General features: G+C 41.0%; 2 protein-coding genes across 5 annotated transcripts in view; one reads left to right on the plus strand and one right to left on the minus strand.

The window, feature by feature from the left end:
• CUL4A (cullin 4A) overlaps nt 1-2,327 on the minus strand; it is a 116,011-nt gene extending 113,684 nt beyond the window's left edge. Inside the window, exon 1 of one of the 3 annotated variants that reach the window (XM_089693554.1) lies at nt 2,204-2,327. The gene's annotated coding sequence lies outside the window, so the exon portion shown is untranslated. Of the gene's footprint in view, nt 1-2,087 lie in introns of all 3 variants that reach the window. The other 2 variants (XM_089693555.1, XM_089693556.1) reach the window with 2 other exon arrangements.
• Nucleotides 2,279-20,628, plus strand: part of PCID2 (PCI domain containing 2) — a 61,202-nt gene continuing 42,852 nt past the window's right edge. Inside the window, exons 1-3 of one of the 2 annotated variants that reach the window (XM_089693557.1) lie at nt 2,309-2,370; nt 16,405-16,465; nt 19,494-19,568. In XM_089693557.1, the coding sequence (XP_089549683.1) occupies nt 16,430-16,465; nt 19,494-19,568 (111 nt within the window). In that variant the 5' untranslated portion in view covers nt 2,309-2,370; nt 16,405-16,429. Of the gene's footprint in view, nt 2,371-16,404; nt 16,466-19,493; nt 19,569-20,628 lie in introns of both variants that reach the window. The other variant, XM_089693558.1, reaches the window with a different exon arrangement.

A 20,628-nucleotide genomic window follows, 5' to 3' on the forward strand; every position in this document is an offset into this window, starting at 1 on the left:
CTTTGCAGCTATAACAGCTTCAACTCTTCTGGGAAGGCTGTCCACAAGGTTTAGGAGTGTGTCTATGGGAATGTTTGACCATTCTTCCAGAAGAGCATTTGTGACATCAGGCACTAATGTTGGATGAGAAGACCTGGCCCGCATTCTCCACTCTAATTCATCCCAAAGGTGTTGTATCAGGTTGAGGTCAGGACTCTGTGCAGGCCAGTCAAGTTCCTCCACCCCAAACTCGCTCATCCATGTCTTTATGGACCTTGCTTTGTGCACTGGTGAGCAGTCATGTTGGAACAGGAAAGGGCCATCCCCAAACTGTTCCCACAAAGTTGGGAGCAAGAAATTGTCCAAAATGTCTAGTTCCCTTCACTAGAACTAAGGGGCCAAACCAACCCCTGAAAAAAAAACCCATACCATAATCCCCCCTCCACCAAACTTTACACTTGGCACAACGCAATCAGGCAAGTACCATTCTCCTAGCAACCGCCCAACCCAGACACGTCCATCGGATAGCCAGACAGAGAATTGTGATTTTTCACTCCAGAGAACACGTCTACGCTGCTCTAGAGTCCAGTGGTGGCATGCTTCAACATGCGCTGACTCTGTTCTGTCATTTTACGTGGCCTACCACTTTGTGGCTGAGTTGCTGTTGTTCCCAGTTGCTTCCACATTGTTACAATACTACTAACAGCTGACTGTGGAATATTAGTAGCAAGGAAATTTCATGGATGGATTATTGCACAGGTGAAACCTATTACGGTACCACGCTTGAATTCACTGAGCTCCTGACAGCGAGCCATTCTTTCACAAATGTTTGTAGAAGCAGTCTGCATACCTAGGTGCTTGATTTTATACATCTGCGGCCATGGAGATGATTGGAACACCTGAATCCAATGATTTGGAGGGGTGTCCCAATACTTTTGGCAATATAAACCCATCTCTTCAGGGAAGCCTACCCCACTCTCACCTAACAGCCAATCTCCTCCACTCCATCCCCCACAGCCACTTCCTCCTGTACCACTATCCCCTCCCTCCTAGATTGTAAGCTCGAAAGAGCAGGGCCCTCGAAACCCTTGTGTATTGTACTGTATTGTCTCATGTACTGTCCCCCACTATAATGTACAGTGCTGAGCAAACCTTTTGGCGCTATATAATGTATAATAATAATAATATAATAGTATATGTGCAGAGTTTTCTGTGCTGAGAGTGTGCTCACTCTGCACTCCCAGCACAGTGACCAAATCTCTGCTAAAGATCAGTAGCTGGTTGGACCACCTCTTGATCATGTGACCACCAAGACAGTTAGTTGCATGATCAGCTGATCCTTCCTGCCCCTGATATGAAGACCCTGTTAAAGAAGACGTTTGGGGTTGTTAAAATAAAATAATAACCTTCACACTCGCCTCCATGTGGACTCTAAGTCTGAGAACTGAAGGATCACATGACCACTGATCGCTCAGCTTTCAGTCAGCACTAGCAGAGACCAGCGACTGTCAGTCACTGCTCTGTCCCTCCAGCACCCACTGGATCTCTGGGCTGGGGAGGGGACAGGAGGTTTGCTCAGACTTTTAATGGTAGGCCGAGCCAGCTACTGACCAGGCATTCGGGTGGAACCTGACAATACCATTGAGATTCTCAGGAGCGTGAAGGGGCTTAGTGATGCCACCTGGTAAGTGTACAATGTAGCCATACTTCTCTTTTAAAAGGTATGCCGGGGCTGGGCAGGAAGAGGTTAAACCCTGACAGAGGTTCTAATCCCTCACCACTCCATCCAAAACAACATCAACAACCAAATGTTGAGGCTTTAGGTAAACCTTAGCAATAAATAAGGAGGAGTCAGACAAGGAGATGACAGAATAGGGTGTTTGACACATCATTCTCACTGAGCCTTCCATGACTGAAGGACATGATAGGCTGGGGAGGCCTGTATGTGTCCCCAGTGTAAACAAGGAACAGCTGAGCTGTGTGACATCTGTCACCCCAGGAGAGAAGGGCCCAGCTCTGCAGGGTTAATACTGATCTAATCCTCATCACAGGACAGTGCTGAGCCTGGTAACACCGCCTGTCTAATGTCAGAGGACACAATCACTGACCACATACAGACTACACTGCCTTGGTGCTCCCGGCGTGCCATGTCAGCTCTGCAGGTCATCTCCCTTCCGGACTGCAACACTAAACACCGATCACCGGCTACAATCTAGGAACTCACCATGCAGAACCGCGCATGCGCCTCCAAAGCTCACGTCTGCAGCAAACAATACAGCAGCCCTACCGCGCAGGCGCCGTTCTCCTGCCTTCCTAGCCTTCGTTCTCGCTGCCGAGTTCCGTCATCAGTTCGCGCCGGCTGGAACTTTTGACGCATGCGCGTGCTGTGTGGTGAGTGGGGTTTTGTTTCTTGCATCTTTTGAAAACGTTTATTTAAGGGTAGAAATGAGGACAGTGGTCGAACCTTGGGAGTGAAAGTATAGTCATTGTAAAGGCTGTGTGTAGAGGCGGTGTTAGGGCTTCTTCACACTTTGACTCAAAATATGCTCATGCCTTTTTCAAATACATTTCTCGCCCCATTCTGGGGAGGTACTAAACTGCATATTGGGATGATTGGCTGCAATACTCAACACTCTCATTAGGTGTCACTATATTTTTACACACATATTATGCAGGATTTATATAGCGCCAGCAGTTTACAAAATGAGGGCAGATATAGCAGCTACAATACAATTTGGTACAAGAGGAAGCAGAGGGCCCTGCTCGTTAGAGCTTACAATCTAGGAGGAAGGGTTGAGTGATAACTGTGGGGGCTGAGAGCCCTGAGCTTACAATCTAAGGGGAAGGGTTGAGTGATACAAAAGGTAATAGCTGAGGGCCCTGAGCTTACAATCTAAGAGAAAGGGTTGAGTGATACAAAAGGTATCATCTGTGGGGGCTGGGGGCCCCGAGCTTACAATTTAAGTGGAAGGGTCGAGTGATACAAAAGGTAATAGCTGTGGAGGCTGAGGGCCCTGAGCTTACAATCTAGGAGGAAGGGTTGAGTGATACAAAAGGTAATAGCTGTGGGGGCTGAGGGCCCTGAGCTTACAATCTAAGAGGAAGGGTCGAGTGATACAAAAGGTAATAGCTGTGGGAGCTGTGGGGGCTGAGGGCCCTGAGCTTACAATCTAAGAGGAAGGGTCGAGTGATACAAAAGGTAATAGCTGTGGGGGCTGAGGGCCCTGAGCTTACAATCTAGGAGGAAGGGTCGAGTGATACAAAAGGTAATAGCTGTGGGGGCTGAGGGCCCTGAGCTTACAATCTAGGAGGAAGGGTCGAGTGATACAAAAGGTAATAACTGTGGGGGCTGAGGGCCCTGAGCTTACAATCTAGGAGGAAGGGTCGAGTGATACAAAAGGTAATAGCTGTGGGGGCTGAGGGCCCCGATCTTACAATCTAGGAGGAAGGGTCGAGTGATACAAAAGGTAATAGCTGTGGGGGCTGAGGGCCCCGAGCTTACAATCTAGGAGGAAGGGTTGAGTGATACAAAAGGTAATAGCTGTGGGGGCTGAGGGCCCTGAGCTTACAATCTAAGAGGAAGGGTCGAGTGATACAAAAGGTAATAGCTGTGGGGGCTGAGGGCCCTGAGCTTACAATCTAAGAGGAAGGGTCGAGTGATACAAAAGGTAATAGCTGTGGGAGCTGTGGGGGCTGAGGGCCCTGAGCTTACAATCTAAGAGGAAGGGTCGAGTGATACAAAAGGTAATAGCTGTGGGGGCTGAGGGCCCTGAGCTTACAATCTAGGAGGAAGGGTCGAGTGATACAAAAGGTAATAGCTGTGGGGGCTGAGGGCCCTGAGCTTACAATCTAGGAGGAAGGGTCGAGTGATACAAAAGGTAATAACTGTGGGGGCTGAGGGCCCTGAGCTTACAATCTAGGAGGAAGGGTCGAGTGATACAAAAGGTAATAGCTGTGGGGGCTGAGGGCCCCGATCTTACAATCTAGGAGGAAGGGTCGAGTGATACAAAAGGTAATAGCTGTGGGGGCTGAGGGCCCCGAGCTTACAATCTAAGAGGAAGGGTCGAGTGATACAAAAGGTAATAGCTGTGGGGGCTGAGGGCCCCGAGCTTACAATCTAAGAGGAAGGGTCGAGTGATACAAAAGGTAATAGCTGTGGGGGCTGAGGGCCCTGAGCTTACAATCTAGGAGGAAGGGTCGAGTGATACAAAAGGTAATAGCTGTGGGGGCTGACGGTCCTGAGCTTACAATCTAGGAGGAAGGGTCGAGTGATACAAAAGGTAATAGCTGTGGGGGCTGAGGGCCCCGAGCTTACAATCTAGGAGGAAGGGTCGAGTGATACAAAAGGTAATAGCTGTGGGGGCTGAGGGCCCTGAGCTTACAATCTAAGAGGAAGGGTCGAGTGATACAAAAGGTAATAGCTGTGGGGGCTGAGGGCCCTGAGCTTACAATCTAAGAGGAAGGGTCGAGTGATACAAAAGGTAATAGCTGTGGGGGCTGAGGGCCCTGAGCTTACAATCTAGGAGGAAGGGTCGAGTGATACAAAAGGTAATAGCTGTGGGGGCTGAGGGCCCTGAGCTTACAATTTAGGAGATGCTTTTGAGCGTTTATGGCGCAAGACCTCGACCAATATAAATCTGCCTTTGCCCAAAAATACAATTCTTGTCTCCCCACTGCCAAACAGACATATTTTATCACTCTCATTAACACCCTCTCATGTAATCCCTTCAGCTCTTTTCTACCTTTAACTCTCTACTTCATCCTTAATTACCTCCACCCACTAACTCACTCACTGCCCAGGAGATCGCTAATCACTTCAAAAATAAGGTTGATACAATTCATGACAAGATCTCCACTGTGCAGATATCCCCCTCACCCTACACTCCTTGTCAATACTTCCCTTGTTTAACCCAGCTACTGTAGAGGAGGTTGGTAAACAGTTTTCTAAAGCCCACCTGTGATGGGAGTGACTTTTGGGGGTGGGGGGACCCATGTATCATCTTCCCAAATTCCTCTTATGTTTAAGTCACCCTGTGCCTGTTAGGGGACAGGGTGAAATGTTCTAATATTGGTGTGGGGGTTGTTCATTGTTCTCTGCCAAGTGGCTGCTTGTCATTGTTCTAGCAAACTATTATGGGATGCATGTGTTCCCCTATTGTCTACTGCCAAGTGGTGTATTCCTTTGTTCTATTATGTGTCTTGGTTTGGTGGGGGGTGTTTCTGGCAGCCCTTCCCTCCTGATGGGATGGCCTGTGATGTGTTTCCTGTTCCTGGTTGTATTTCCCCATCCTGTGTATATATCTTGTTTGTGTGAAAATAAAGCAGTTGATTTCCTGTCTTAAGAAGAGTCTGGTGCTGTCTATTTCCTGCATGATCAGCGGTAGTGGTCCAGGGATTTGTGTTTGGACAGGGAAGCTGGAGTCTAACGGAAATACCCAAGTGCGGTCTGGGTCCTGTTCTGTTACACCACCTGTCCCCTGGACCCTGTTCCCTCGCAAATACTACGGCCACCCTCTGGCTCTATCCTTAACTGTGTAGCCTCCCTAGCGGTCTGATTATGTCAGTATTTCTGTGCTCAAAGCGGTACATTTTTTTTGCATGGAAATATGTATTTTTTTTTATTGTAGGCCTGTAATATTTAGGAATAACTCAATGAAATCTGTCCGAACAAGAGTCTAGTAAACATCCCGGGTATGTTAAAATTTGAAACACGAAATCATAAATTATAACTTAATAATCATAAATAATAATATAATAATACATTTAATTCAATAATATAATCAAACCAAAAACACTGAAATTTGAAATATAGCGCCAAGTTCGCACATCACTGAGCAAAGTCGCAAAATCGTTTTCAGTGTCTGATGACGAATTTCCCCACAAATCATTATCACTCAATTCTGCAAGTGGTTCTGATTTATTATCGCTGTTGTCTAGCTGGTCTTAAACCGATTTTGACCTAAAGGGACGCTTTTTGGATGCCATGGACATTTCTCAGTTTCCAGGTAGAAAGAACGGTAAAAATGCAGGCGGGGCACAGGACAAAGCACTATGTATGTGAAATGCTTTGATACAGTAATGTTTTACTATGTGATTTTAGTGTATTTAGTGAATGTCACTTTTTAACATTTTTAAATTTCCCGCCGTTCCGTCCCCGTACGTCCTAAAACACAGGTGTCAAACTGGCAGGCCACCAGCTGTTGCCAAACTAGTCCCATGAGGCATTGCAAGATTGACAGTTACAAGCATGGCTCCCAAAGGTAGAAGGTAAAATTCAAAATACTGACAAAAACGGTCACTGTTCCGTACTCTTACTCTTGGACCTCTCCACTGCCTTTCACACAGTTGACCACCCCCTATTCCTCAAAAAATTCTTTATACTTGGCCTCCGTGACTGTACTCTCCATTGTTTCGAATCTTTCTTATCTCACCGCACCTTCAGTGTCACTTAAAACTCTACATCCTCCTCTCCTACTCCTCTTACTGTTGGGGTCCCCCAAGGTTCTGTCTTTGGACTTCTCCTATTCTCCATCTACACTTCTTCCTTGGGTCAGCTGATAGCTCCCCATGGTTTCCAATACCATTTCTATGCTGATGACACACAAATCTATCTTTCTACTCCTCCGCTCACCCCATCATATTCCTCTAATATCACTGATTTGCTAACAGACATATCAGACTGGATGTCACACCACTTCCTAAAACTCAACCTATCCAAAACTGAGCTCATAATATTTCTTCCCCCACGTGCCTCTTCCCCTGATTTCTCGGTCAAGATCAATAGCACAAACATCAACTCATCCCCACATACCAGGGTGCTAGGGGTAACCCTAGATTCTGAACTATCCTTTCACATCCAATCCCTGTCCAAATCATGCCACCTCAACCTCCGCAACATCTGCAGAATACGCCCATTTTTAACCAATAATACCACAAAGCTTCTAAAATTCACTCCCTGGTTATCTCTCCCCTCGTTTTGCAACTCTCATTGGCTTACCTCTACATAGGCTAGCCCCCCTTCAGTCCATGATGAATGCTGCTGCCAGGCTAATGCACCTTACCAACTGTTCAGTGTCTGCTACCCCTCTCTGTCAATCCCTGCACTGGCTTCCACTCACCCAACGAATAAAATTCAAAAAACGTACAAAGCCATCCACAACTCTGCCCCCAGCTACATCACAAACCTAGTCTGAAAATATCAACCAAACCACATTCTTCAATCCACCCAAGAGCATCTGCTCTCTAGTTTCTGTGTCACCTCATCCCATGCTCGCCTCCAGGACTTCTCCAGAGCTTCTCCCAACCTATGGAACTCCCTACCCCAATCTGTCAGACTATCTCCTAATTTATCCACCTTAAGACGATCCCTGAAAAGCCTTCTCTTTAAAGAAGCCTATCCTGCTTCTAACTAGTAAACTACTTTCTTTTCTACACTGCTTGAATCTGTGTTGCAAGAAGTAATGGCTAATGTTTAACTCTGCACTTGCTGATAAATATGCAGCTGTACAATGTAATCATAGTAAATTATATAGAAATACAATGGTACCTCAGTTACTAATGCCTTCATTAACGTAATTTTTGGTTTACGAATGTAAATCCATTGAAAATAATGCGTCGGTTTACAAAATTTTTACTTTTTTTTCGCAATACGAAGTGTATGTTGGTGCCGATTTTTAAATGCAATTGCCACCTTTTTTTCATCACTATAGCTCACAGAATTAGCTGTCACTTTCCCCGGAGTTAAAGGAAACTTTGTTTCTTTTAAGAAACTAAAAGGAAACATTGTTTCTTTTAACTTGGGGAAATAAACTAAAAGAAAACTTTCTCTCTTTTAGCTGGGGGGAAAGTGACAGCTGAATGTCTGAGCTATAGTGAAGAGAAAAAAAAGCGGTAATTACATTTAAAAACCAGCACCATAATAAACAAAAAGGCCTGGGGTCCCCCCCTCCCATCCATACCAAGCCCTTCGGGTCTGGTATGGATTTTGAGGGGAACTCCCACACCAAAATTAAAAAGAAAATGGTATGGGGTCCCCTCCTCCATCCATACCAGACCCTTATCCGAGCATGCAGCCCGGCGGGTAAGGAAAGGGATGGGGAAGACGGTGGACGGGAGGTTTAGGATGGAGGTTAAATGAGGCTCTTCTCCTGGATGAGGATATAGCTCAGAAGATCGGGGAAGAGATTAAGGTATATTTTATGGAGAATGAGACAGAGGAAGTATCGATAGCTACAGTATGGGAGAGCCATAAGGTATATATAAGAGGAATCTTGATTGCGATGGGAGCAAGGAAGAAAAAAGAAAGAAGAGAGAGGGTTAGTGGGCTTCTAAAAGAAATATTGGACTTGGAGCAGATACATAAGAAGAAAATAACAAAAGAAACAAGACAGAAGTTAATGGATAAAAAAGATGAGCTAGAGATGTTGATGGAAGAGGAGAGGAGAAGAGTATATAACAAAGTCTTAAGTGAGAGATATAGATGGGGAGACAGACCAGGAAAATACTTAATGAGAGCTCTGAACAAAAAGAAAAATAGGAATTATATAGAAAAGATAAAAAGCCCTAAGGGGGAGTTGGTCCACTCAACTAAAGAGATTATTAAAGTGTTCACGGAGTATTATAGAAAGCTGTATAATATTAGTCCCCAAGGTTCTCTAAAAGAAATTGGAGAGGGTATCAACGAAAAAAAAGGATGATATTTAAAAAACGCGGGATTACCAAAGCTAAGTGAAGCACAATTGAACTCCTTGGACGTGGAAATTTCCCAGGAAGAAATAAAAGTAGCATTAAGAAGTACAGGGGGTGGAAAAAGCCCAGGACCGGGTTACACAGTTAAGTACTATAAAAAATACAGTGAATTATTGTTACCTAAGCTGAAGAAGTATATGAACACTCTGGGAGGTGGGATGGAGGTGAGTAGAGAATCTCTACAGGCCCATGTAGTACTTATTCACAAGGAGGGAAAAGATCCTTTTCAGTGCTCCAGCTATAGACCAATTTTATTACTGAACACTGATACTAAGTTGTACACAAAGGTTCTAGCAAATAGGTTGAAAGGCCTAATGCCTGAATGGATTCATGGAGATCAGGTGGGCTTTGTCCCAGGGAGAGAGGGTAGAGATAACGGGTTGAGAACTCTGATGCTTATTCAGAAAAGTAGAAAAGGGAAAGCCCCGGTGGTGCTCTTGTCAATTGATGCCGAGAAGGCATTTGATAGAGTGGACTGGGGCTTTATGATGGACAACTTAGAAGCTCTGGGGATTGGAGAGAGAATGCGTGAGTGGGTAGGTAAATTATATAGGGAGCCCACCGCAATCATTACGGTAAATGGGGAGAGGTCGGAACCCATTGGGATGTCTAATGGAACAAGACAGGGCTGCCTATTGTCCCCTTTGTTGTATGTTTTGTCATTGGAACCCCTGTTGTCAATAATAAGGAATAGTGGAGCGGTAAAGGGAATTCAGACAGAAACTATAGAACACAAAGTAGCGGCCTTTGCGGACGACCTATTGTTCTATGTGGGGAACCCCCGAATAACACTCCCAAATATAATGAAGATCCTGAAGGAGTATGGTGAACTATCAAACCTAAAAATGAATCCAACAAAAACAGAGATTCTGAACATTAATATACCAAAGAGTGAAAAAGAAAAGCTACAAAAAGAATTCCCCTGTATATGGAGAGAAAAAGATATAAAATACCTAGGAATAAAACTTACTGTCTCATATAAGCATTTATATAGATTAAACTATATTTCTTTGATAAACGAGATCAGGGAAGAATTAAAAACACTAGAAGGAGGAAATCCATCATGGATAGGTTGTATAAACCTAGTTAAAATGGTAAATATACATAAAAAACTGTATAGATTTCAAATGGTTCCAATCAAACTCCCAGAGGCTTTCTTTAAGATAATAAAAAAAATGTTAACAAGATATATATGGAGGAATAAAAAATCAAGAATATCATATGAAACATTAAGTAGGATTAAAGAGAAAGGGGGAATGGGACTGCCAGATGTCAAGAGATAATATAAAGCAGTAGTTTTAGCAAGAATTTATGATTGGACAATTTAACCATAAGGGGAAAAGTTGGGTAAAAATCGAAAATGAACTTAGTGGAATTAGTTTGAGTAAGATGATATGGGTTCCAGCACAGCATAGAGGAATTAAAGAAAGCACAAGTATTTACACTTTAAATGTTTTAAGGATATGGGATAATTTACACAAAAACATGAAATGGGAATTCAACTCTATATTAATGCCTCTTGCAAACACTGAGTACTTCCCTCTAGGAAAGGATGAGATATCAGGGAGATGGCTTAAAAAGGAAGATATCCAATTGAGAGATGTTCTGGTAGAGGGGGAATTGAGACCATTTAAAGAATTAAAAGAGAAGAAGGGAGATATTTTTACTAGAATAGATGAGTGGAAATACCATCAATTAAAATGTTTCATTGGAAATCTCCCGAAACCCCTGAGATTAAAAAAGGAGTGGAATATGTTTGAAAGGCTGTTAGAAACACAAAGGGACGGGAAGTACGGTATTGCTAAAATCTATAGAATACTCACAGAATTAGACACAAACAAAAAGTTAACTTTTATAACAAAATGGGAAAGTGATATGGAAGTGGTGTTAGATGAGGATAAACAGAAAAAGATATTTAGATTGATACACGAGAACGTTAGTATGAGAGAGGTGGAGATTAATTATAAGTGTTTGACACGATGGCATATTACACCGAGTATTGAGCATAAGATGAGTGGGGAAAATTCAAAAATGTGTTGGAGAGGATGTGGAGAGATAGGCACGGTGTTTCACATATGGTGAGAATATCCGAAAATTCAAGCTTTTTGGAAGACAATAGTTAAATTGATTGAAATAATAACTGGAAATGACATAGGGTTAGACCCAACGATGTTCCTCCTACATAATGTTGAGACATCAGTAAATAAATACAAAGAATCAGGCGTATGGTACTACTTAAATGCTGCAAAAGGCTTGATACCCAAGTTTTGGCAGAAAACAGAGGTGCCGAAGGAGGAAGACTGGATCAATAGAGTAAATCAGATTGGTAGAATGGAAAAATTTTACCATATGCAGGAAGACAGGATGGGAGTATATTATATGAGATGGGAAAAATCAGGATTGAAAGAGAAATATAGAAAACTATAAACTAGGACGTTACCTAAAGTCATTAGGCCTCGAGAGAATAGAGTGGGTGAGAGCTTGCAGAGGGGAGGGAGGGGGGAGGGGGGTGGGAATGGCTCAGGAGGGTTCGGGAAAGAAAAGAGTTTTTTAGAAGGGGAAATGTAGAAATGTTATGAATATTTATATGTGTTGTGTCTCCTTTTATGGATATTTGTAATAACATGAAAAATTAATAAATATTTAAATTAAAAAATATATATATATGGTCTTTGGCACATGCATCCACAATAATCCATTTATAATCTCCATGTAGAAAAATAACTATTCTCATATTCTTATCAGAAACGTGTCCAATGTGTTCCTAGGCTTGTTTAACCATGATATTCCACCCATAATCTCTGTGTAAAAAAAAAAACAAAAAACTATACCCATGTTTTTTAACATAAATAGGTCATATATGGTCCTTGGAAAGGGTATCCACAATAATCCACCCATAAATACCTTTTTTATATTCTTATCAGAAACAAGTCAAATGTGTTCTAAGGCATGTTTAACTGTGATAATCCCCAGGTAGAAAAAAACTATACCCATGTTCTTATCAGAAATAGGTCAAATATGGTCCTTGGCACGTGTATTTACAATAATCAGATAAATGTCAAATGTGTTCCTAGCCGTTATTAACCATGATATTCCACCCATAATCCCCATGTAGAAAAATAGCTATACCCATAGTCAATCATTGCGTAAACAGGTCAAATATGGTCCTTGGCACGTGTATCCACAATAATCCATTTATAATCTTAATGTAGAAAAATAACTATTCTTATCAGAAACTTGTCCAGTGTGTTCCTAGGCATAAATTAACCATGATATGTCATCCATAATTCCTGTGTAGAAAAAAAACTATACCCATAGTCGTATCAAAAGCAGATCAAATATGGTCCTTGGCATGTGTATCCACAATAATCCATCCAGAATCCACATGTGGAAAAAAATTACTATTCTCATATTTTTATCAGAAACGGGTCCAATGTGTTCCTACTCAAGTTTAACCATGATATTTCACCCATAATCCCCATGTAGAAAAACAACTATACCCAAATTCTTATCAGAAACAGGTCAAATATGGTCCTTGGCATGTGTATCCACAAAAATCCATCCATAAACCCTTTATAAAAAAATAATGTGTTCCTAAGTATGTTTAACCATGATATTCCACCCATAAACCCCATGAAGAAAAACAAACATTTTCATATTCTTATCAGAAACAGATCAAACAGGTTCCTAGGCATATTTAACTATGATATTTACTCCATAATTGCCACGTAGAAAATAAAACTATTCTCCTATTCTCAAAAATAAAAGGTCAAATGTGTTCCTAGGCAAATTTAACCACAATAATCCATCCATAATCCCCATGCAGAAAAATAACTACAGTATACCTATATTTTCTATCAGAAACAGGTCAAATATGGTCTTTGCCATGTGTATTCACAATATTCCACTCACAATCCCTATGTGGAAAAATAATTATATGCATTTGCTTATCCAAAATAGATGTTCGTTATTAAGTGTAACCAAGATATTCCCACCCATAATCCCCATATATTTTCCCCATATTCTTATCGAAAAAGGTGAAATGTATTACCTGGGATGTGTAACCATTATATTTCATATTTTCATCCATAATCCCCATGTAGATCAATAATAACCACATTGTTATCAGAAATGCATACATTTTTTCCCTGGCGTTTGTAATTTAGAATCATCATTTTTGAAACATCTTTTTCCAGGTTCCTAATAAAATAGCTCAAAATGTAGTGCTTTACACATACATGTACTGTATAACATCAGTAAATCTATTCCTAGAACTATATTATTATTATTATACAGGATTTATATAGCGCCAACAGTTTTCTCAGCGCTTTATATATTGAGTAATGTTTCCAATATTTCTGTATAATTTACTATGATTACATTGTACGGCTGCATATTTATCCGCAAGTGCAGAGTTAAACATTAGCCACTACTTCTTGCAACATAGTATCAAGCAGTGCAGAAAAGAAAAACATATAAAACATATAAAAACAGAGTCATTACCATATATTATTATTATTATTATTATACAGGATTTATATAGCACCAACAGTTTGTGCTGAGCTTTACAAAATGAAGGCAGACATTATAGTTACAATACAATTTGGTACAAGAGGAAACGGAGAGCCCTGCTTGTTAGAGTTTACAATCTAGGAGGAAGGGTTGAGTGATGCAAAAGGTAATAGCTGTGGGGGATGAGTTGAAGTAAAAAGTAGTTTACTAGTTAGAAGCAGGATAGGCTTAGAATAGATTTTCAAAAGAAAATTCTTTCGGAATTCGACCCATATATGGTTGGTTTTAAACTAAACCCACTGGTTTAAAAAAAAAAAAAAACTGTTACATTCCCTGCACATGCTGGGAATGTAACTGTCACATTTGCCTGTGCTCTCAACCAAACTGTCAAACCACCATGAATGGGCTGTAAGGGCCAATTTATTTCTGCTCACATGTGTGAGGCAGGTGTGTTGTCATGTGTCAATGTACATTTCCTAGGTGCGTTGACATGTGTTATTGAAGCACATTTGCAATGTGCTTTTTGATTTTGACTGGATAAATTCAATCGTTATTAATCAGGGCTTGTTTATACCTGTTGCCAAAGCATCAAACCGCTTGCACTGTAATGGGAACATAAACTTTTTTTAGCTTCAGAGTTTTGCAAGCTGTTGTAAATATGCCCTGAAGTGTTTTAGGCGAACTATTACCTCTGCTATACATCTGTATAACAACATATTCGAATAAAGTGCTTAATTTAAAAACAAACATTTGATTTCTATTAACATATCAATAAAACATGTCAAAAGTGCTAATAAAGAAATCTTAAGAAACTGTACTCATTTTGTTTCTCTACTGAGTTCTTTATTAGACTTCTTTTTTTTTTGTTATTAACACATGGACTGTTTTGCTTGTTCTTTTCACAATTTTACTGATAAACATATATTATGGAACATGAATGTTTGTTTTTGTACTAAGCACTTTATTGTGATTTTTTTTTTTTTTTTTTTTTTTGTTTAGATGCATTTATAGTAGAGGTAAAGGCTATGTTCACACTGGTGATTTAGGCCAGTGTAAATTGTAGCAGCAGAAATCTTCTGATTCTTGCTCCAGCTTGGTTCGACTCATGGCCTTGTTCGCTATGGCGATTGGTCGCTGGTGGCCGCAGCTACTCATGGCTCTCCGCAGACCAGTGATTACCTGCAGCGATCGCTGCTGGATGCACTTTGTGTGTGTCTGCACCTAGCAACTCACATCTGCAGCAAGAATCAGAAGATTCCTGCTGTTACAATTTGCACTGGCCTAAATAGCTGATGTGAATCTAGACTAATAGATCACTGTAAGACACTTAGAGTTTAGGCTAGTTTTGTATTTATTTATCAATTTTTGCCAATATCATAAAGATATTTTTTTTTCCATAATACATTTTTATTAAAGGAAAATGACAAAAGCATACAGGATTGTCCACAGACGAGAGAAAATAAAAATCAACGACCCAATGTAGGACAGTCGCACAAACAATCGTACATAATTTCGATACAGTATGTCATCAGGGGCATGTCTGTTGAGTCGAAACCTCAGAGGGGTACGGGAGGGCGTATACCATAAGCAGAATATAAAACCAGAACAAAACAAAAATAAAAAACATACCTAAAAGACCCTGCATGTCTCCCCTGTGCTCAACTGAATGTAATGCAGTGCACATCACACCGCATTACATTCTTTCCTGGCTTTGATGGCCGGGAATCTATCAATGGGGACTCGGAAGTGACATCACATCACTTTCAAGTTAGGACAAGAAGGGGAGGGGAGTGGATGTGTCTGCTCTCCTCCCTCCTCTATACCCGCAGGCAGCCACTGACTGGTCCCGGGCCCACAGATGAGCAAGTGGAGCCCGGGAGACAGCAGGCGGTAGGGCAGAGGCTGGCACAGTAGTGGGCTGTGTGGACGCAATCGGGTGGCAGCGCTGCCGCCCAAATGCTTCCGCCTGACATATGATCCCTGCTGCGCTAAAGGTAAAAAAAGAAATACGATATAAATTGAACATCCCTGAATGTTTTCTTTTAATATATAAACTCAAAAGTCCCAGTTTACTTGAACACCCTTCGCATTTATACTGCAGCTAAGATTTATTTGATGAGTTCAAAGTATATAATATTTGTCTTAAAATAGAACTAAAGGAAAAACTTTTTTTCAAATTTTGAATTGCAAAAGGGAAGTATGTAAGACCTGTCAAGTAGTTTTTTTTCCATCTGTGTCCCATTGGGGAGATTTATGTTTACTTCCTGTCCCATAGCCAAACAGTGAGAAAATGCCTAGTTGTCACCAGAACTAGTGTCTCTTTTGGAAGATATCCCCTCTTTTACTGTTCTGGGGACAACCCAAAATTTGTGGTTTTCTTTTACTTTCATTGATAACATTAAACAGACAGGGTGCATTTTCCTAACAGGGGCATAAAAAAAACCTGACGGGTTCTAATCCTTCTCCACTATATCCAAAACTATACTGTACAATAAGGAACACATGCAAACTTCAATCCATAGATCGTGAAGTTCAGCAGGGACTGGCCAAATTTCTATCCATGTATGGGCAGGCTGATTGTACACAAGTCAGTCTATCGATCGATTTGTGTACAACCAGCCTGTTGAAAAATTTTCTCCTGCTCAGCACTGGCAGCTATAGCCAGCGGTGCTGATGAGTGTATTCTGATGATGGGGAAATCTCCCTGCTGTCAGAACACAATAACTCAGAGAGAGGGATTCCCCCAACAACAATGAGTGTATGGATGGGGGAATCGAGTCATTTTATTTCTCCTAGATTGTAAGCTCGAAAGAGTAGGGCCCTCTTACCCCTTGTGTACTGTTTGATGTTACTGTTCTGTTTCATGTATTGTCCCCCCTCTATTGTACAGCGCTGAGCAAACCCTTTGGCGCTATATAAACTCGATAAATAAATAAATAAATTTCATTCAACCCGCTGTTTAAATGAAAAACATTAACTTGTGTATGGCCAACGAAACTCTTGCAGCTTTATGAACTGATGGTTGTATGTAATAATCCTAAGTAAACCTTTTTTATTTCTGTAAAACAAATAACTCAGAATGACAGTTTAGCAGGAATGTACATTTTATATTTTTATTACATTCTAGTGTATTCACTTGCTTCTGCTGCTTGATTTTCCCAACAGGACCTCAATCTATATAGAAGAACAGATGGCACATATTACTATCAATCAGTATTTACAACAGGTATAATAAAATCTATGGTATTTTATTAGATTTTTTTTCTTTTCTGAAACAAAAGTGATATGTCAAAATAATAATCAGATGTAAAAAAATAGCACAATATTCTTTTTAATAATACCTTGTAGTATTTTCTGATTAAAGATAGTTCATGCAGTGCAGAAGCCTTTAATTGTTAGAAATTATCTAAAGGCCAGGAAATCTACCAAAAATTTTTTAAGGCGGTATTACAAACATTTTGAAATTGTAATACATCTACAGAATATTAGAGGTGTGTGGCTGGAGATAAAAATAATTAAAAAAAAAAAATAAAGTAGCATATGCAGTGCATCTCTGCAAAATGTGCATACACATTTTCCCATATTTATACACAGTTTTATACTAATATTATCCACTACGTACAGGTTGCATTCTGGAAACTGGTAGAGTATTGTTCAGCATTATGTTTCATGCCCAGGGATACCAAACACAGAGTATTTCGGATGGGTCTGTCACCCAGGAGGGAGGAGACTGCTTTCTCCCTTTTTGTATGTGCTAGCTTAGTCATGTACGACCTTGATTTGTTCAGTTTGATATTTCCAGTATAAATGTGTCTGGATCCTGTTGGATTTTGTGAATGGTTGTGTGGATTTTGTTGAAGGAAGTTGTGAATTGGGCAGAAGTCTCAGAGAGGTCGCTCATGCCTGGCTACTTTCTGTGTAGACGTTTTATGGCATGCTATGTGTTCCTAGTGCTTTAATTGCCCTACACATCATGTATGAAAGAATGGACAGATTTTGTCATTGTTTTACGATAGGTCAGAGGGAAGTGTTAATCTGTAGAGTTTTTTTCTTGTACGAAGAAACAGGCACTCTGCCAGTACTCAATTAGCTGTTTACTGCTCTGACCAAGGCCTGTGTGCTGTCCCTAAGTTGAGATAACAGGCCATATATTGCAGGAGGAGGGAGGGGGTCCTCACTTTCTATAGAAATCTCGCAACGTTGCCATGGATGCACACTTTGGGGGGAGGGTTCTGTAGTCCACGGGAGGGAACTTAAAGTAATGCTAAAGGCTTGGTTTTTTTTTTTGTTTGTTCTTTTAAATAACATGTCATACTCACCTGCTTTGTGCAATGGTTTTGCACAGAGCAGCCCCAATCCTCATCTTCTCAGGTCCCCCACCATTGCTCCTGGCCCCTCACCCCTGCTGTGTGCCCCCAATAGCAAGCTTCTTGCTATGGGGGCACTCGAGCAGGCTCACTCCCAAGCTGCCCTCCTGTGAATAGACATTATCTATTCCCACACACAGTGTCGCCCGGTCCTCCCTCTCTTGAAGGGCTCACTGATTGTGATTGACAGCAGCGGGAGCCAATGGCTCCCACTGCTGTGTGAGCCAATGAGGAGACAGAGATCTGGGAAAGCTGTTGCTCTTGTACACATCACTGGATCAGGATGAGGCTCCAGTAGGTATAAGGGGAGACTGGGGAGGGGGAGCTGTAACCAGAAGGTTTTTTTACCTTAATGCATAGAATACAATAAATAAGTTCACCTTTTCTGACAGAATTTCACTTTCATAATACATGGAAGCATTTTCCAATGCCATTTCTGGCCCTGCCATCCCAATGTGCTTTTCTCTCACTTAACCTAACCTCGGGAGGTTAAAAATCTTATCAGTTTATTTGAATTTTTTTAAATGATTTTCAGATTCCATCACTTTCTGTAGATAGTCTGAAAGCATTCACTTCCTGTAGGTCATCTCCTGGAAGCATTCACTTCCTTGTTGCATCAAAGAAGAGGGTGTGATAGGGTATGTTCACCACTCTGGACCACACCTCACTCCTTACAATACTAACTTCTACTCATTCACAATTCACAAATTGAATGGATTGGTCAGGTAAGTCCTATTCCATAGTTCTGGTAAATCTGAAGGAAATTGTATAGAGATTGTACAATCAGATTATATAGTGTATGGCCATCTTTAGACAAGTACATATGAGGGAGTGGATGGAGACACGTAGTCCATCAGGTCCTGCTCACTTCTCCGCGTATTGAAAACTCACATTCCCCCATGAGGTTTTTGGGTGTTTTGGGGTGTTTTCACTTAACATGCATAGAGCTCTTTATTCACTTGAATGGGCTGCCCTATGTGCAACAATCACTCCAGAGAAGCTCCAGAATTGTTTTTGGAGCGGAGCATGGTGCATTACTGCAGTTTTTGGTACGTTTCTGCACTTGGGGTGTCTTTAACATGTAATGTCAACACAAACATGATGCACATTTGCAGCATGAAACCCATGGCAAAGCGCGCATTTTCTGTGCAGTTTGCCATGCATTTGGAAACACACAGATGTGAATGGAGCCTCATTGTTCTTGTATAAACACACCAATTTCACTTTCAGGCCCCAATGACACCTAGCGTACCGTAGCACATTTTATGGCTTATTTTTGCTGCGACATGCATAGAGCAGCCCGTTGATTTCAATGTGTTGCTCTGCACATGCAAAATAGCTCATTAAATATTTTGGTGTGGTGCGGTTTGCACGTTTTTTGCCTTGTGATTTGCATGTTTTTTACCTTGCGATTTGCTGTGTTTGTCACTCGGTTTTTCACTTGGCAAAATGTGTTTGCTTGTGCATTTGGAATGCTGTTGACAAATAATGGCCGAAAGTGCAACTAGTTCATTTTAGGTAAAGATGGCCATACGCTATACAGTCTGATTTTACAATCTCTGTACAATCCCCTTTAGATTTACCAAAACTGTTTAATATTATTATTATTATTATACAGAGATCATATAGCGCCAACAGTTTGCGCAGCACTTTACAAAATGAAGGTAGACATTACAGTTACAATACAGTTTGGTACAATGAAGAAACAGAGCGCCCTGCTCGTTAGAGCTTACAATCTAGGAGGGAGGACACACCTTCTATCCAATCACTTTGTATCCAATCAGTCAGGCCCGTGCACTACATAGTTAATGGTAGATCTGTACAATCAGACTGTATAATGTATGGTGAGCTGTACAGACTTCCAGGACATATTTCTCCTGTTTTCAGTACTACAGCTCTGCTCCACATAGACTGTTATCTGATCGCCCACTCTGCCAAATGAATGATCTATGCAATATGAAAGTAAGAAAAAAAACAATTATGCCTGAGATTTTAGTGAGAATGGTGGTCACTGTATTAGATTTGTGTGCACCTATGGAGCTGAGTGTGATTGATCTCCTGGAGTAGGGAAGGCAGTGGCATGGTGTATGTTAATAAGGTCAGCTGGTGAATTACGTCCTGTGTCACACTGGTTTTCCCAAACTAAGGTCCGTCCAGGAAGTAATGGAAAAGTTCTCCATAGATCACACTGATGCCTAGTGCTGGTGTGAAATAATATATATCGCTTCATCCTTTTTGCAAAAAAGCATATTAATGCTATATTGGTACATAAGGAAGCTGGAATTTTGAAAAAAAAGCGAACTTAGCCTTTAACAACTTCAATACCGGGCACTTTCACCCCCTTCCTGCCCAGGCATATTTTCAGTTTTTAGTGCTGTCGCACTTTGAATGACAATTGCGTGGTCATGCAACACTGTATTCAAACAAAATTTTTATCATTTGCTTGTTTTTTGAGACACATAGAACTTTGTTTTGGTGGTATTTAATCACCACTTTTTTTTTTTTTTTTTGCTTAACAAGCAAAAAACTACCAAAAAGTTTGTAAAATAAAGAGTTTTTCTTAGTTTCTCTTATAAAAGTTATAAATTATTTTCTCCTCCACTGATCATCAGGTGTCAGGAAGAAGTTTAAGGTAAAAAACCTTCTGCCTTAAGAACCACTTTAGGCAGGACTGATAACTCTGCTGTAATTTCAGTATAGCAGAGATGGTGTTGTCTGCTGAATACTGGAAGTTAGGAGCTCACATATTTTCTGACAGATCAGCAGGTAAGTTTTTTTTTTTTTTTTGTAATCTTGCAGCATTTTCTAAAGAGGAAAACATGGGGAAATGTGCATGTATTGCAGAGGTGTACCAAATACATTTATTGTTTGACGTTTTAAATCTCTCCAGCTCTCCCTGAAATTAGGCAACACGTCAACAGGGCTGCGAAAAAAGCATTTGAGTGTTATCTATTGGGTTTGCAGCTTTGTATTTATTTTATTTATTTCAGGTACTTATCTAGCCCCGTCAATTTACGCAGCG

Source organism: Staurois parvus, unplaced genomic scaffold (assembly GCF_062004578.1).
Source record: "Staurois parvus isolate SC_StPar_1 unplaced genomic scaffold, SC_StPar_1.0 ptg000634l, whole genome shotgun sequence".
Classification (NCBI taxonomy): Eukaryota; Metazoa; Chordata; class Amphibia; order Anura; family Ranidae; genus Staurois; species Staurois parvus.